The sequence below is a fragment of the Macaca mulatta genome, chromosome 8, assembly GCF_049350105.2.
Source record: "Macaca mulatta isolate MMU2019108-1 chromosome 8, T2T-MMU8v2.0, whole genome shotgun sequence".
Lineage (NCBI taxonomy): Eukaryota > Metazoa > Chordata > Mammalia > Primates > Cercopithecidae > Macaca > Macaca mulatta.
The window spans coordinates 2,415,246-2,433,038 of NC_133413.1; the positions used below are offsets into that span (position 1 = coordinate 2,415,246).

At 49.3% G+C, this 17,793-nt stretch overlaps 1 protein-coding gene across 21 annotated transcripts in view; it reads left to right on the forward strand.

The window, feature by feature from the left end:
- Positions 1-17,793, forward strand: part of ARHGEF10 (Rho guanine nucleotide exchange factor 10) — a 145,152-nt gene that overhangs the window by 34,366 nt on the left and 92,993 nt on the right. For 11 of the 21 annotated variants that reach the window (XR_013397029.1, XM_077942906.1, XM_077942912.1 and 8 more), the window contains 5 exons: positions 4,556-4,711; positions 5,666-5,953; positions 9,596-9,662; positions 10,637-10,713; positions 13,677-13,733. Coding sequence is in view for 20 of the 21 variants with exons in the window: in XM_077942906.1 (XP_077799032.1) it covers positions 4,556-4,711; positions 5,666-5,953; positions 9,596-9,662; positions 10,637-10,713; positions 13,677-13,733 (645 nt within the window). In the remaining variant the exon portion in view is untranslated. Of the gene's footprint in view, positions 1-4,555; positions 4,712-5,665; positions 8,209-9,595; positions 9,663-10,636; positions 10,714-13,676; positions 13,734-17,793 lie in introns of all 21 variants that reach the window. The other 10 variants (XM_077942907.1, XM_077942914.1, XM_028852314.2 and 7 more) reach the window with 2 other exon arrangements.

Consider the following 17,793-nt stretch of genomic DNA (forward strand, 5'->3'; position numbering starts at 1 on the left):
TCCTCATCCCTGTCCTGGCCTCTGCTCTCACGAGGATGCGAGGATGCCCTCACGCTGGGTTAGCCCAACCTGCTCTAGCACAACCTCCTGTTAACCAACTGCACCTGCAGTTACGTGTTTGCAGGTGAGCTCACCCGTGGGATTGGGGGTGAGGATTTCAGCACAGGGATTTAGGGGACACAGTTGAACCTGTCAGGGTTCGGGTCAGAGCTAAACGTAGGACCCCAAATGCTGGGATTTTAAAGGCATTCTGCATTGCCCTTCACGAAGGAACTTGGGGAGCTCGGGAGGGGTCTGTGAGGCCCAGGATCCCCCAGAGGCCCGGGGAGTGTCTCAGATGGACATACTCAGCACACACCGCCTTGAACGCCCGGCCCCACGCTCACCTCAGAGGGCGGCGCAGCCTCACCATCGATGGAAGCCCCTTTGGAGGTGGGTGGGTATCAGGGAGGAGCAGCCCTGCTCCGGGCGGCCTCGCCCTCCGTCCTGGGCCCCTGCCGCGGGCACAGCTGTGGGTACCAACGCAGCCGGGAGTGCAGCCTCAGGTGGTTACATTGAGCACAACTTCCCTCTTTGAGTTCTTGTAGGAAGGCTGTGTTTTTTCTTGCTGGAAATGAATTCTGGGAGGAATTTGTAACACATCATTCCGGAGAGTCGATACAACTTGAGAGTCCTCCCCGCCAGTGCGTGCAGAGGACAGAGGGCGGCTCCGCCACGTCCGCCAGTGCGTGCAGAGGACGGGGGGGCGGCTCCGCCACGTCCGCCAGTGCGTGCAGAGGACGGGGGGGCGGCTCCGCCACGTCCGCCAGTGCGTGCAGAGGACGGGGGGGCGGCTCCGCCACGTCCGCCAGTGCGTGCAGAGGACGGGGGGGCGGCTCCGCCACGTCCGCCAGTGCGTGCAGAGGACGGGGGGGCGGCTCCGCCACGTCCGCCAGTGCGTGCAGAGGACGGGGGGGCGGCTCCGCCACGTCCGCCAGTGCGTGCAGAGGACGGGGGGGCGGCTCCGCCACGTCCGCCAGTGCGTGCAGAGGACGGGGGGGCGGCTCCGCCACGTCCGCCAGTGCGTGCAGAGGACGGGGGGCGGCTCCGCCATGTCTGCCAGTCTCGTGGTGACAGCAGAGAGCTCTTGAATTCCAGGCCCCAAGCCCCTTCCAAGGCTCTCCAAGTCTAAACTACCAAGATTTAAACGTTTGGAGGAAAGTCTTGATTTCCCTGGTGTAGTGGAATTTCCACCTAAAGTTTTACTAGGGGAAAGAGTGAGTTCTTTTGGCAAAAAAAAAAAAGTTTGAAACTTGCTCATCTGTTCGTCATTCTCTCATTCATTCGCTCACATGATGAGCGTGTTGCGCGCTGCCGCCTGCCAGGTTTCAAACTGCGCAGTGCTGGGCGGTGAGCAGAGGTGCCGCCTCCGAGAACACATCTGGTTCTTCTCAGGGTCATACCTGTACCTGGCACACGGGACCTGCACTGTCCCGGGTAATCCCACAGGTCTCCCAGGGCTGGTGTCACGGCCTAGGAGGTGGCGTATGGGGAAGGAGTGGAGGGGCCTTGGTGTCTCCTCAGGGCCGTTTCCTGCACACACGGGCTCCTATTCACTGCCTTCCTTCCTGAAGACTTTAAAGATAATTCCTTCTTCCTGTATGGGGTACAGTGTGGGTTCCGGTCCCAACAGCTCGTGTTTCTCCCCTTGCAGATATTTAAGAGCCTATTTTGTACCAGACATTGTCAAGCTTTTTTAAAAAATGATATTTATAGAATCATGTCCAGGTATATTTTATCTAATTGTTAGAGTTCAGCGGCAGTAAAATATAATTTCCAAAAAAGAGAGTTGACAAAATAAAAATCTAATGTGATTGTGTCACCGTCCGGATGAATCTGAACATGTGCCCTGCAGTGGCCTGTTACGTTGCTAGGTCAAAACAGAAACTTTTGTTGGGGCGGGGACACCGTGTCACTCTGTCCCCCAGGCCGCAGGACGGTGGCGCGACCTCAGCTCACTGCAACTTCCACCTACTGGGTTCAGGTGATCCTCCCACCTCAGCCTTCCAAGTAGGTGGGACCACAGGTCCACACCTTCACACCAGGGTAATTTTTGTACCTTTTTTTTTTTAAAAAGAGATGGGGTTTTACTGTGTTGTCCAGGCTGGTCTCAAATTCCTGGGCTCAAGCAATTAGCCCGCCTTGGCCTCTGAAAGCGCTGGGATTACCCGTGTGAGCCACGTGTCCGGCAATACATAAACATTTTCACCCATCATTTTCATCAGGGCATTTAGTCGGCATTGTTTCCCCAGCATGTTTATTTGGCACACTTGATTTTTTTTCTCCCCAAACATGAACTCTATGGAAATGCCAGTTGCATTTGGAAAATATTCCAGAAAACAGTTTTTTTGTTTGTTTGTTTAACTTTTTACTTTGAAAGGTGTTCACCAGTTTATTTCAGTAAACTGACTACTTAATGATATGGCAAAAAACAAAAACGAAAACAAAAAACCTTCTGAAATAGAAATAGGTGTTGTTTGCAGTCACTTGGGAGATAGTGAGGACTGGTTTGAAAGTACATAGTTAATCAAGGCTCAAACTCTGGAAATTAGCGGTTCTGTCCATTCCAGCTCTCCCCCCTCCTCGATTGTTTCACTCGGTTAGGCTTAAATTCAAAACTTTGAATTTAGAAAAGTCTTTGACCCTCTAGGAAGTGGGTGCGGCTTTGGTATCTGGGCAGAGCGGAGTTCACCATCCGGAAGGACAGCAACACACACTCTTATCAGGCATGTGTTTTAAAAATAATACATTTTTGAATCCTTTTTCTTGATTCAGTTTCAGTATTTGTCATTCTCATCCTTTTAAAACTTGTGAGTGTTGGTTGAACTTGAAGCAGTTCCGGAAAGCTCTTGGGGCCCCCCAGATGTCATGGTCAGCTGGGGGTCTCGTCCCCACTGTCCTCGCAGCAAAAGCTGGATCCAGTCACACTGTCACGGGCCTGGGCCCCTCTGTGTATTCATGGTGACCTAAAAAATCTGTTTCCTTCAAAAGGCGCTCTTAGAATATATGACTAGTTTAGGAGATTCAAAGGAAAATGAAACACCTCAAATTTAAAGGTTGTTTTTAGACCATTGGAGCTCCCCGGGAGGCCCGGCAGAGTGCGCCTGGAGACTGAGTGGAGTGGAAGTGGGTCGTGTGTCTGTGGGTTTCTCCCGAGCAGAGGTCCTCCTCAGTCCCCTCCAGAGCTGCCTGCAGCTGAGCTGGGCCAGCCTGCCTGGGTGCATCTCCCTGGCCCACAGGGGAGTGTCTGTGTTGGAGGGGCTTGGTTTGGGCTGACCCAGGCCCTGTCCCGAGGTGCTACCTGCTTCTATGGACTGCAGCACGTGGCAGCAGGAGGTTTCCTCAGGAACGTGTGCTGGGAAGAAATCCTGGCCCTTGGGAAAGGCTGGAAGGGGCTGGGTTCCTCTCGCTTTTGGGTGTGTGAGGTGGTGTCGTCTCCTCTGGAAAAAGGAGAAGCACCTGTCTGCTCTGATGGTGATGCGTAGTCCCAGCACGCTGTCTCTGCAGATGGTGCACACGGCAGCCACCCTGCAGGCTGCACCACCAGCCATAACCCCAGTCCAAGGAGACCTGTGACTCACCTCCTGCAAAACATTTCTTATCAAGCACCTGCTTGGAACGGTTATTAACCATGCTCTTTAATAATTTTGGAAGTTTGTGTTTTAAGCTATGTATCGATGTTCATATTTGACACCGATTTTCTAACCATTAGAGATATTTAATTAAAAATTGTAAATAAAAGAGGCAAAATGAAAGTAAAAGGAGAAGAATTCTAGGGAGAGACATTGGGTGTCAGAAGTTATTTCTAAAAGTAAAATGGATGACACTGAATTCTCTTCAGAACCATCAGCCCAGCCAGGTGATGTTCATCTGCTGGGGGCATAAATTTAAAATGGAAAGGCTCTTTTCCCCCTTACTTTCTCTTGTTTTCTTTTCTTTTCTTTTTTTCTTTTTTTTCTTTCTTTTTTTTTTTTGAGACAAAGTTTTGCTGTGTCACCCAGGCTGGAGTGCAGTGGCGCAATCTTGGCTCACTACAACCTCCTCCTCTTGGGTTCACGAGATTCTCCTGCCCCAGCCTCCTGAGAAGCTGGGATTACAGGCGCTTGCCAACACGCCCAGCTAATTTGTGTATTTTTAGTAGAGATGGGCTTTCGCCATGTAGGCCAGGCTGGTATCAAACTCCTGACCTTGTGATCCTCCCACCTCGGCCTCCCAAAGTGCTGGGATTACAGGTGTGAGCTACCGCGCCCCGCCTCTTGTTTTCTTTTCTAACTGTGAATTGTAGATCCTATTAAAAGAAAATAAAAACCAGTGGCTCAGAATTCTAATGATACATATTTTGCCCCTTAAAAAGGCTAACTACAAGTGCAGTACAGCATCGAGGAACTTAGTCAACATCTCTGACTAGCATAGATCTATCTATCTGTCTATCTATCTATCTATCGATCTATCTATCTGTCTATCTATCTATCTATCTATCTAACCTCCTTGATCTGGTTTTGGTTTTTCTCTTTAGAAAATGAAATGAAATATGATACCAATAACAATGAAGAGGAAGAGGGAGAACAGTTTGATTTTGACAGTGGAGATGAAATCCCAGAAGCGGACAGACAGGCCCCCTCAGCCCCTGAGACAGGAGGTGCTGGAGCCAGTGAAGCCCCTGCACCCACAGGTGAGTTTCCAGGAGGGTCCCCAGGTGAACCCCCTGGCAGGTTCCCAGGCAGGTCCGCAGATCGCCAGCGTCAGGGTCACCTGTGCTCAGCCATCGGCTCTGTTGGGCTCGCCCATTTTCTCCCCATTCTTACTGCCCAATTGGAACATTGTAGGGAAGGGATGATTTCTAGGGGCCAGAGACTTACGATTTCTTCATGATATACCTGAAATGACTTAATTTAAGATTGGCTAAGTTTCTTCTCTTTGTACTATTTTCCATAATTTTCAGCCTTTTCACTCTACTTTTGTATTTTGCAGAGAATAGATGTTGCTATTTCCCAATAAAAATGACCTCATCATTGTATCGCTAGATTAAATGAAGTATTCAGAACATGTGGGATGAAGTAGCTGTAGAGGTTTCTCTTTCTAAGTCTGGAGGTGGGTTGGGTGCTTTCATTCGCTGACCAGAAGGATTGCTCAGGGCAGGCTGCGGTGGGAGACCCTGCACAGTGTTTCTTTGTGCGTGGCACCCGCCTCTCGGCTCGCACGGTGTTTCTTCAGGTGCAGTGCCAGCCTCTCAGTTTGCACAGCGTTTCTTCTCTCGGTTGGCCAGTGTTTCTTTGGGCGCAGCACCCGCCTCTCAGCTTGCACGGTGTTTCTTTGTGCGTAGCACTGGGCTGTTGGTGAGGGGAGTGGCTGCGCGCCTCCAGCAGCTTCTCCCTGACTTAGCTCATGGGATGAGACTCCTGTAGTGACCAGGCTGCGTCTGTCTCACCTGCGCACAGAGGTGACGCTGGGTTCCCCATGTGCGAGTGCTCCCTCCGAGGCCCACCCAATGACCTGGGAACGTCCAGGGGTCCTGGCATGGCATGGAGGGTGGAACTCATACCTGCTTCCCGCCTGTACTCCAAGAGGGCACGCTTGCCATGCCCTTGGTGATGTATCTGCTGACAGGTCCTTTCTGCATCCCCAGGAGGTGAGGATGGAGCTGGAGCAGAAACCACGCCAGTGGTGGAGCCTGCTAAGCTGGTGCTCCCAGTGAAAGTCAACCCATATTCTGTCATCGACATCGCGCCATTCCAGGAGGACCAGCCGCCCGCCCCTGCGCCCAGCACTGAGGAGGAGAGTGTGGGTCTCCATGTGCCCTGCGGGTACTCAGTGCCTGTGCCCTGCGGCTATGCGGTGCCCTCCAACCTGCCCCTCCTGCTGCCCGCCTACTCCAGCCCAGTCATCATCCGCGCCACGTCCCTGGACGAAGAAGGTACTGCTGCCCTCCTCTCCACACCCCCAACGTGGCCTGTGGTTCCTTCCTCTCCACGCCCCCAACGTGGCCTGTGGTTCCGTAGAGTCTGGGCCTGACCTTCCGCCTCCTCTCCACGCCCTCGACGTGGCCTGTGGTTCTGTAGAGGCTGGGCCTGACCTTCCGCCTCCTCCTCTCCACGCCCCCGACGTGGCCTGTGGTTCCGTAGAGTTAGGGCCTGACCTTCCCCCCTCCTCCTCTCCACGCCCCTGACGTGGCCTGTGGTTCCCTCCTCTCCACGCCCCCGATGTGGCCTGTGGTTCCGTAGAGTCGGGGCCTGACCTCCCCCTGCCCCCGCCCAGGTCATTAGACGTTTGTTTATGGAGTTGGAAAGTGAGCCCCCCGTTCCTCTTCCTCAGTGACGGGAGCACCCCTGAGGGAAGGCCAGGGCGTATTGTTGGGAAAATTTTGAAACAACGTCTGGTCCCGAATGTGTTGCCTCCTCGTGTCTGGGGTGCCTTGAACTTCACCCCGATTGCTGGTTCCCCCACCAGGTGCTCACGGGAGTGTGTGCAGCTTTTGGCCTATGTGACTCACTGTGCTAGATGACAGTTACCGTTATGTATGTCCCGTGTCGCCTGCTGGTCTAGAGACTCGGGCTCCCTGGGGTCAGAGCGTGTCTCCCTGTCTTCATTCCAGAGGATGGAGGGCAGTGGGGTGGAAGAATGGCCTCAGGGGCTCCCTGTCTCCCACCCATGCTTTTCCTCGCTGGGGAGATGCCGCAGGACCTTGGCAGAGTCCTCGGTGCAAGGTCAGAGCCACCTGGGGCAGCACAAAGGGCGCAGAGTCGGCCGCTGAGGACGGTGTTCCCGCAGCCAGGCCACGCTCCGAGCCAGGACTGTGGGTGCCTTCAGCGCCTCACTCACCTCCAGTCTCCGTGTCCTCAGTGCTGACAGCTCTGTTTTGAGTCTGCTATCTCCTCCACTTAGTGAGAAGGAGCCACTGTGTGCTTTAGAAGGGGCTTGGTTGGTGGAGCCCGTTCTCTGCTGTCCTTACATGGCCCTGGCATGTGTAGCCGGGCGCCAGCTGTGTCTGCAGAGCCCCAGGTTTCCACTGGAAGGACAGCGTGTAGGCCACGGCTGCTCCGACTGCAGCCCAAGGGCTGGGGCCTCCTGCCGGCCCCGCTGTAGGCCCAGGCGCCAGGGCAAGGGTAAGCACATACCGTGCCTCCGTCTTCAGGAGTGACCCAGTCGAGGCGTCTCGGCCAAAGGTTTCCTTTTTTGCCCAGCTCTGTTTCTGTGCTGCCTTTCCCAGGAACGCATTGCAGGATCCCCAGGGTTCGTGGGTTGTGCCTCTAATGGAAGCCCACAGCCTGTATGCCTGAGACCCGATTCTTATTCCTGTAAAGGTTTCAGTGGAAGCAACCTTCCCTTTCCAGTTAATAACAGTTGAGAAAAAAAATCCTTAAAGAAAAATCTCGATTTTGGATTTTGGGAATTGCAGAGGTTTCAGGATAGACGGCCTCCCATGCGTTTCCCTGTTGAAGTCGGCCGGAGTCCTGGGAACTCACCACGGTCTGCATGATCCACGCTGCTGTTGTCCCTCTGTAACCACGGAGCATGAGAACCCCCCGGAAACGAGGGCATGCGGAGTGTGGCATTCTTGGCTGAAGGAAAATACGTTTATTTTAAAGTGATTTTCATATTTTAAAATATTATTTATTTTAAATAATTGCACACCATTTAAAGTAATTTGTTTTTTAAGTAACTCAGCATGAATTTAAAACAATTTGCTTATATTCGTTCTGTCAACCTAGAGCCAGTAATAATGCCTTGTTCTAATAAAGACTATGTAAGTCCCGGAGTAGAGGAGCAGATGGCTGTCCGGTTGTGTTTTGATCATTGAACGAGAGATGTGAACGCAGACCTCTTTCCTGAGAGGTGGAAAAGCGTGGATTTGGTGCCAGCCCGCCTCCCCCCACCCGGGGGGCACTGCTGGCTTTTCAGTTCCTTGCTCCAGAGCCTCCCTGGGGCCGGGCGGCCACCTGGCTCTGCAGGCTTCCCTGGGACGTACAGCCCAGCCAGGCTCCCCGGTCCGCGGTGGGAGGTTGCAGAGCCCTGCCTGGAGCTCCCAGCTGGCCAAACCGGGATGCCAGGTTCCTTACTTTTCCTGCTGACCGACACCAGCCCTGAAGACATCCGCAGACAGGTCCTGCTCCTGTTTACGCCTCTTGTGGCCAGAAGCCTCTGGGTGCGCTGCTGCTTGGAGCTGTTCACGTGACTCCCTGGTGTGCATGTCTGCCTCCTTCTGACCTTGACAGACTCAGTTTGCAACTTAATTTCCTGGAAGGCGGAGGACAGAAGAGTTTCCAGGGGTGGATGCCTGAGAAGGCTAACGTGTGTGCCCTGGGGATGGGAGTCTGAGCTCCTGGACGCCCCGTTGGGGACACAGTTCTTGCCGTACAGTGAGATTGCTGCCGGGCAGCACGTCCTGCCTTTGTCCCTCTGCAGAACACTAGTGAAAGCTTTGTGGCTCTTTGCGTGTTTCTTTGAGGCAGTGTAGTAGCACAGGAAGGGCAGTTTTGGGAGTGGGCAGATTGGATTTCAGATCCTGCCTCTGCCCTGACACCTGCCCCTCAGGAAGGTGACCCGGAACACTGAACCAGCAGATGCCTGTGGGATTCGCAGCGCTGCCCACAGATCCACGCCCCCAGCCCTCCCGGCGTCCCATGTCTGTTGTTATTCAGCGTCCAGCTGTGTGGCGGCACCTGGTGTGACCAGGGGCCTGTTTTCATGGATGAGATCTCCAAGCAGGTTACATTGAGCTTAGCTCTCTCGGACTTTGAGCCAACTGCTGCTGTTTGAAAACGGTTGAGAACTGTTACTCACTCCAGAGATAAATTCCCTTTAGAAGGTGTTTCATGGACAGATGCTAGCGTGGGGATAAACAGCAGCCGCCGAGTGCTGCTGGCTCTCCTTCCTCACGTCATTCTTGGTGCCACGCGGCTGGGCAGTGGCAGATTCCTCAGGGGACCACACAGCCCGCACGCGGTGCAGCCATCACAGACTCTGGCTGGCTCCTGCCCAAGAGCCCTCCGAGGTGGGAGGGGCTGCTCCTTCTGCACTGGTGTCTCAGGCTGTTCTTTGATCGTCTAAGTTCGTGCCCCGCCTGCGTGGAATGTGTGGGAAGCCTGCACTGTGGCTTTGCTCACGGCTCACTGTTCACCCTGGAGAGCCACAGACGGGCAGGAAGGAATCGCCAGTCGGGTCTCACTGTGCGTGTGTTTGTGGGTGGAGGGATGTGAGTGTGTGTGAGTGAAAGTTGGTGTCACATGTCACAAGCGTAACTTCTCCTCTCTTGAACATCTTTTGAGTGTGCCAGGTGGATGCCCCTTCAGGCCAGTCACAATCATGGCTCCTGTGGACATGTGGAATGGGAGAGAACATCCTGTTTCTTCCTAGCTCTAGCCTGATGCATCTGGGTGCCGGTGCAGTTTATCTAAGAGCTAAAATATTTTAAATTTATTAGTTAATCATCGTTATGCTAAGATAAGCCTCCCATTGATAAGAAGGGAAAGCGTGAAATCATTTTCAAGGGTAAAAACACCAACTTCGTAAGCATTTCTGTGGCGCGTACAGCAGCATCACTTATTTTCTCTCCCAGCAGAAACACCGGAAGTCATGGAAGATCGCCAGCCCAATTCTCTGAGTTCCGAGGAGCCTCCAAACAGGTACCTGCCTCCATCTTCCCGCACCTGCTGAATTCCCGCCTTTTTCCTGAGGATCTGGACGCGGGGATCCTGGTGCGCATCCCTGCCCGCCATCCTCAGCTCTGCACGGCAGGGGCTGTCCCAGCCCCATCTCCTGCCTCAGGTCCCTCCCAGGCGAGTGTTCCCTGGAAATGTAGGGTCAGGACCCCCAGCACCCACGGGGCCATCACCCTGGGACACACCTCTGGGTGCTCACCCTGCTTCCGGTCTCTGCCTTCCCAGCAGTGTCTCCGCGCTGCCACTGGGCTCATCCTTGCACCACTCCCCATGGGACGCGGTGTCCAGAGGCCTGATCCCTGCTGCGTTTCGTCGTCAGCAGTGGTGCCTCTCCTGGGGCGACGCTCGGTGTGTGTGTCGAGTCTGACCTCACCATCCTTCCGGGCAGAGCATTCCCGCAGCTTCCCATTGCCAAGGGCGACATCCCAGTCCCTGTGTGTGCAGGACTCTGGTGGCCCATGTGACCACCTGCTGTGGGCAGAGTACCACAGTTTATGCCGAGTGGCCTTGCATCTCTTTCTCCCACCGACCTGCCCCTGGACATGGAGACGGCCCGTTGCGTTGCCCACTGGCATCTCTACCACCCAGCGTCGTGAGAAGGGCCTAAGAGGCCCTCAAAGGGGTGGCTGAAAAACCAGAAGACAGTTCAGGCCTTCTAGGGCAAGGACTGTATTGCTGCTGTATTGCCCTCGCCCCGTGTTCTGTGCTGTGCGTAGGTGGAACATCTGGAATACTTATTTACAGAGTTATGAGTGAAAACTTGAACTTGGGATGTCCTATAATATTAGCTTGGAAAATATGTGATTCCCTGTATAGTAATAGTACTATATATACATATATATATGTATACACACACGCACACACTCTGCAGGGCAGTTGGCAGCCATGTGACTGGGCTGTGCCTGAATATTCTGACTTTATGGTTTGTTTTCTTTAAGTGAAGATCAAGTCAGTCGAGAGGACAGCGCCCTGGCTCGCTGGGCCGCAGACCCGGCCAACACAGCCTGGATGGAGAGTAAGTCCCCAGCCGCCCACAGCCAGAATCCTCACCACGCTCCACAGACGCCACTGCGGCGGGGCCGGGTCCCTGAGTCTCAGGTCCCATCAGATCTAAAACACTAACAAGATATTTATTTACTGAAAATAGTAACACGGGCTGACTATGCAGAAGGTTCCCGGGTTCCCTGAAGTTGTCACTTCCCGCGAGGCTACCCCAGCTCTCCACGTCCACACCCTCGCTCTTCCTGGTCGTTTCTTTCTAGCACAGGCTTTGTTATTGTGGTAACAGTGAGGTGTGTGGGGAACTGAAACTCTGACCTGCAGCTGCGGTCGGCCGCCACCCAGACGCTTACCCTGTGCTGGGCAGTGATTCCCAGGGAGATGCGGTGCGGTCGGCCGCCACCCAGACGCTTACCCTGCGCTGGGCAGTGATTCCCAGGGAGATGCAGTGTCTGGCACCCGCTTTGAAGAGGGGGCGGGGGGGCTTCCCTTTTTTTTTTTCCATACACACTTTATTTTACATAACTTGGTGTTTTATCAAATCATATAAATTTAAATGGGAATTCCCGAGTAAATCTTTTGTTAATTTACCTTTGGCAGAAACAGCAGATTCCAAACAACAGATTCTCATTTATTTGTAACTTAAAAAAAGTTCTGTAGCGTATTTTTCCAAAACAATAGCCTGAAGCAAATGTGCTTGAAAAGCTAACTGGTAATGATCTGATTAATATCATAGCTTATTTAAGAGAACTATTACTTAAAGGACAGACTAGACGTGTATTTTGAGAAAAACACAATTTTTGGTCATGTGAATGATTCATGTGCAGATTTCAAAAACAGGAAACGTCCAGAAGTGCATCATTTTATTTACAATCTCACCCTTGAAATGGTAGCAATCTGCAGTGCAAACAGTAGAGCAAAGAATTCCAAACTCTACTTTTATGTATGTTTAAACCTGTAGGATTATGTACCGTCTGTGTGTGGATTAAAGCAAGTGCACTTCCAACATACGACTCAAGCTTCTGTACAATTAAGAGCAAACCCAAAGGCATTCTTTCTCCCTTTAGGTTGGCTGAGCCAGCCCACCTCCAAGTGGCCAGATCTGCAGTCCCACCTGCGGCTTCAAAGGCTGAAAGATTTTTAGCTAGATTTACTTGTTTTTTTAATTTTTAAAGGAAAAGTAAAGATTACTTTCCTGATTATGCCTCTCATTATCCACTGGCTCACTAATTTCTTTTTTTGTTTGTTTTTTTTTTTTTGAGACGGAGTCTCACTCTGTTGCCCAGGCTGGAGTGCAGTGGCGCGATCTCGGCTCACTGCAAGCTCCGCCTCCCGGGTTCATGCCATTCTCCTGCCTCAGCCTCCCGAGTAGCTGGGACTACAGGCGCCCGCCACCTCGCCCGGCTAATTTTTTTGTATTTTTTTTTAGTAGAGATGGGGTTTCACCGTGTTAGCCAGGATGGTCTCGATCTCCTGACCTCGTGATCCACCCGTCTCGGCCTCCCAAAGTGCTGGGATTACAGGCTTGAGCCACCGCGCCCGGCCTGGCTCACTAATTTCTATGTAACTGTTTTATATGATCAGCTTACAAGGTAGAACCATCTTAGTTATCTCCTGATTATTAAACTGTCTCCTGGAAGTTTTCATTCTGGTTTTAATTATGACTTTGTTAAAACAAAGATCTTAGTGTAATTAGATGATTCCACTAGGTCGCTGTTAAAGTAGGATCATTACAAGATTAAATTATTGTCTTGGCTGTTTGCTAACAGTTTTATTTCCGAAGTAAAATTTGTCTGATTTTTTTCTCATTACTCATTTTTATTGTCCAGATGACAGTGAATTAGAATAACTATATTTGGAAATATGATCTCTAAACTAGCAGTCCCTGAACATTATCTAAGAGGAGTAGAAATCTTTACTGTGGTTGCAGATAGTAAATGCTATTAAAAGAAAGAGCATCTGTAATACTGGAGCTTGACAACAGCAGCAGATAAGGAATTTTCCTGAATGTTTATTTCCCGCTAACGTGGGGACAGGAGCGGTGGCTGGATGTCAAGGGAGAGTTTGGGTTTGTTCTCATTTTCTTTCTTATGTGGCTTAGGAAGCGTTTGCCTGTATGTTTTCGACACAGTCATACGTCGTAGTTTGGACGTTCTCTTGCAGGGAGAGCACCGGTAATCAATGAGTGGAACCTTGATTTAAAGGTCTTTTTATGAAACGGATTTTCATGTGAAGTGTGTAACTCTTACAGATACTTGAGTAAACCTCAGGCTCATTGTCGGTGTCCTTTGTGGTCATCTCGTACAGTGTGGTTTTGCTTCTAGAACTTCCCTTCTTTTTTATGAAACGGTTTCACTTTCACAGAACCCCAGTGTTGCATATGATACAGATGGAGAAACACTGTCCTATATGTTTAGCATTTTGATACTTGCTACTACTTTTTACCTTCAGTGGCACAAAATCATGGTGTCGTTGGTTTGTTTGGATGGTTTTCCGGTTTATCCAGCACTGAGGGGCTCTTTCCTTGTTTCTGGAATTCCATGCACCAATGTTGTATTTTTTTGTGCATCAGAACATTAACTTCATAAGCTTGAAATGCTTGTAAGAGAGCCACATAGAAATGTGTAATTGAACACACAATCATAGAATAAGATTGGCCTGGAAACCATAAATCTCCTTCCTAGTGACATTTTACAGCTGGTCCGTTTAAACAGACATCCTTCATTCCCAACAAATTATTCTGCCCTAAAAATAATGCTTATGCTTTGGTAAGGTGCTGTTAGCTACCTTACAGTCCTCGCTGTCTACTGGTTAGGACAAAGAACAAATAAGTAAAAAATAAATTAACAAAAACACTACCCTTATAAGCCAACTTTTTGAATAATCATGACATCGTCAGCGACTGTGGCCTGTAGAATTTTAAATTGCACGAGTTTTATGCTGGTCACTGTTTAAAGTGTTTCTCCCTGTTTATTCCAGATCCAGAAGAAGCAATTTACGATGACGTTCCAAGGGAAAACTCAGACTCTGAACCAGGTTTGATTTTGTCTGGAATTGATTTGAGGAGATTCCACTCAGCAGCCTTTCCCTCTGGATGCAAAAGTTGACTGTGTAGTGGACAGCCCAGACATTTTCTGTATTCATGTTTTGTATGTTGCTTCTAGAACGGCTTATTGATGTGTGGTGGAATGTTGGTGTTTGTGCACATTTGTGTGTCTGCTTATAACACTTGAAATAGGGCAGTTTAATCTTACTTATTCCAAGCAAGCAGAGGAGTTAAAGGTACGGAAAATGTCAGCAAAGAGGTAGGAAACACTGAGGCTGAGAAGCAGCAGCGTATGTCAAATAAATGACATCAATGAGAAAATAGAATCAGGCCAAGATAGTATTCAAAGAAATAACTGAGAATTCTGTACAATTAAAGAAAAACATAAATTCTCAGATTTTAGAAATACAGATTCAAAGCAAGATGAATGACACGTTGATCCATAGCTAGGCCAGTACAATGGAGACCGCAGAGCACCAAGCCCAGGGTGAATCTCCTCAGAGCTACTAGAGAGAAAACATGGCTCCCTACAAAGGAACCGCCATTCGACTTACCCACAGGCTGGGGGTAGGTTCTCAATGCAAAGAAGGAAGTGGCCCTTTTAGCCTGAGTGGCCACATCCAGCAAAGTACTGTCCTTTAAAAAGGGAGATGGGCCGCATGAGGCAGAGCCGGGGGACCTGCTGCCCGTGGAATCTACGGAAATAGTTAATGATGCGCTCGCTGCAGGGAAGAGCACACTGAACTGCGAAGGAGGTGACGGGAGGCAGGAGGGAGTGGGGAGCCCAGGAGGTGTCGGGTGTGTGGAAAGTCCACACCAGCGCCGCTCAAGACAGCCCTGACAGTGCTGATTGAGTTTAAGATGGAGCTGGAACCCCAGCCAGTGCCAACTGAAGGGCAGGGTGACAGTTCATGCCATGTGTTCTGAAGTCAGCATTTTTTACTGATTTTTTTTTTCTTTTTTTTTTTGCTATGATTGGTCAAGTTTGCATTTTATGGGTAACTGCTAAGAAAATAGGAATAGATTGTTTAACTTTGAAACCAGTAGAGCAAAACCCAGTCTGGTAAAAGCAAGAAAATATAAAAGAAGAAAGCTTTGCAAATCATATGAGAAAAGACTGCAAAATAAGTACAAACATTGGTATGCATAGCAAAGTGGATCCTATTGCCAGTAAAAGAAATCCTCAGATTGGATAAAATAGCAAAGCTAGCCATAAATGCTTATGAGAGATACATAAGGGTACAGAAGATTTGTAAGTAAGTGGATGGAAAAAGAAATATAATGCAAATTCTAACCGAAGTATTGCCAGTATCACTATAATAATACACTAAACGTTAAGCCATAAAGCAAGGAATAATTCATGAGGAGGATATGTAACAGTTCTAAACTCATATGCACCTAACAGCATAGCCTTAAGATATGTAAGCAAACTATAACAAGGCTTAATCAGAAATATGTAAATACACTATTGGGGTGAGAGATTTTAAGAAAACTCTCTCTGCTATTGACAGATCCTGGACATAAAATCAGTAAACCGGCCAGTCACAGTCGCTCACGCCTGTCATCCCAACACTTTGGGAGGCCAGGGTGGGTGGATCACTTGAGGTCGGGAGTTCAAGACCAGCTTGGCCAACATGGTGAAACCCCGTCTCTACTAAAAATACAAAAATTAGCCGGGCGTTGTGGCGGGCGCCTGTAATCCCAGCTACTTGGGAGGCTGAAGCAGGAGAATTGCTTGAACCCGGGAGGCAGAGGCTGCAGTGAGCCAAGATTGTGCCATTGCACCCCAGCCTGGGAAACGAGTGAAAACTGTCTCAAAAAAAAAAAAAAATCAGTAAACCATAAAAGACTAGAACAGCAACATAGTATGATTGATTTGAAGGTCATATACAGATCCTTGAAGCAAGTAGTTCCAGAATATGTATTTTTTTAAACACATGGAATTTTAAAAAAATTATATAGTATGCCTCAAAACAAATATTAACAAATGCCAAAGAATGGGTGTTCAGACCTTATTTCCTGATAACAGTTGAGTAAAATCGGTAAAAAAAATTCAACACAAACATTTAGAAATTAAAAATAACATATTACTCTGTAACTCATGGTCAAAGATAAACACAAAATAGAAACTAGAAAATATATTGACTTGAATGATAATAAAAACTTTACATAAACTATATGGTATAGATTTCAAAGTCTAAGGAATTATAGACATAATGGCATGTGTTAATAAAACAGGCTGGGCACGGTGGCTCACACCTGTAATCCCAGCACTTTGGGAGGCTGAGGTGGGTGGATCACAAGGTCAGGAGTTCAAGACCAACCTGGCCAAGACGGTGAAACCCCATCTCTACTAAAAGTGCAAAAATTAGCTGGGCATGGTGGCGGGCGCCTATAGTCCCAGCTACTCAGGAGGCTGAGGCAGAGAATTGCTTGAACCCGGGAGGTGCAGTGAGCCAAGATTGCGCCACTACACTCCAGCCTGGGCAACAGAGTGAGACTCCGTCTCAAAAAAAAAAGAAAAAAGAAAACAAAACAGAGAACAGTGAACTGAGCATCCAGCCAGCTATGTGAAAGAGCAGCAGAGCTGAGGGAAGTGACAGGAAAAAAATAATGGGCAAGGCAAAAATGATGAAATAAAAAACCAGGAAGCAACATAAAGTATTAACAAAGCCAAAGGTTGGTTCTTTAAAAATAATACAAAAATAGACAAGCCTCTGGTTATATTAGGATGAGAGAGAGAAAGCGAAGAGAGGGATGGAAGAAGGAAGGAAGGAAGGAAGGAAGAAGTTGATCAAGAGGATGTAACTGCAGTAGAAATTTGTAAAAACCATAAGAGGATGCTATAAATAACTTTTTTTTTTTTTTTTTTTTGAGACGGAGTCTTGCTCTGTCGCCCAGGCTAGAGTGCAGTGGCCGGATCTCAGCTCACTGCAAGCTCCGCCTCCTGGGTTCAGGCCATTCTCCTGCCTCAGCCTCCCGAGTAGCTGGGACTACAGGCGCCAGCCACCTCGCCCGGCTACTTTTTTCGCATTTTTTTAGTAGAGACGGGGTTTCACCGTGTTAGCCAGGATGGTCTTGATCTCCCGACCTCGTGATCTGCCCGTCTCGGCCTCCCAAAGTGCTGGGATTACAGGCTTGAGCCACCGCGCCCGGCCTATAAATAACTTTTTATCAAAAATTTAGATTAAATTAAAAATTGCCTTGAAGAATCAAATATACCCAAAATAAAAACCATGACCAAACCTATAGTGATCCAAGATATTGAATGATTTGCTTACTACTGTGCAGAGCAGCCCACCAGGCTCAGATGTTTTTATGCTGGGGTTTACTGAGCCTTCAGGGAGCAGGCAAACCCCTCTGTCACATGCACTGTTCCAGTGAATAGCAGAAGCAAGGATGCGGTGTAAATTAGTTTATAATGTTAGGATAAGCTTGTAAACGCCCCTCACCCACAAGGGTTGATGCTACATTTCCTTCCTGAAATGTCAGGAAATTCAATCCAGCATGACCCTGACAAATAAGCAAGAGCCCATCTTGACCTCTTACATTCATGGCAGCAGCTCAGGATCCTTTGGGAAGTTCTTGTAACACGATTTCCCCAGATTAATGGACATAAACCTGTATGCTCCTCTCAGCATGTGTTTAAAAAGCACTTGCGGAGATTCAGTGGCCGTCCAACATTAAAAACTCCTAATAGAAGGAAACTCACTTAGCTGAATTAAGGACGTGTTGGTAAAATCTACTGCAAACGTAATGGGGAGGAGCCCAAGGCATTTATTAATTTATTCATTCCCCAAATACGTTTTGGGCAGTTCCATACCCAGTACTAGATGGAGGTGTGCCTGCCGTCCTGGAGACAGAGTGGTTTCATCCTGTCGATCAGGAAAACTCCTAGGTGCTTGCAGGTAAGTGTGCCCATAGGAAGTTACTTAAATAGATGCCACAAATAAAGTGAGGACCAAAGGCTAGTTGCTGTAAAAACAAGTTTGAAATGCATTTTGGGGTAATTTGTCCGGCTGTGTTGGGCGTTCCTCGCAGAAGGCGTGG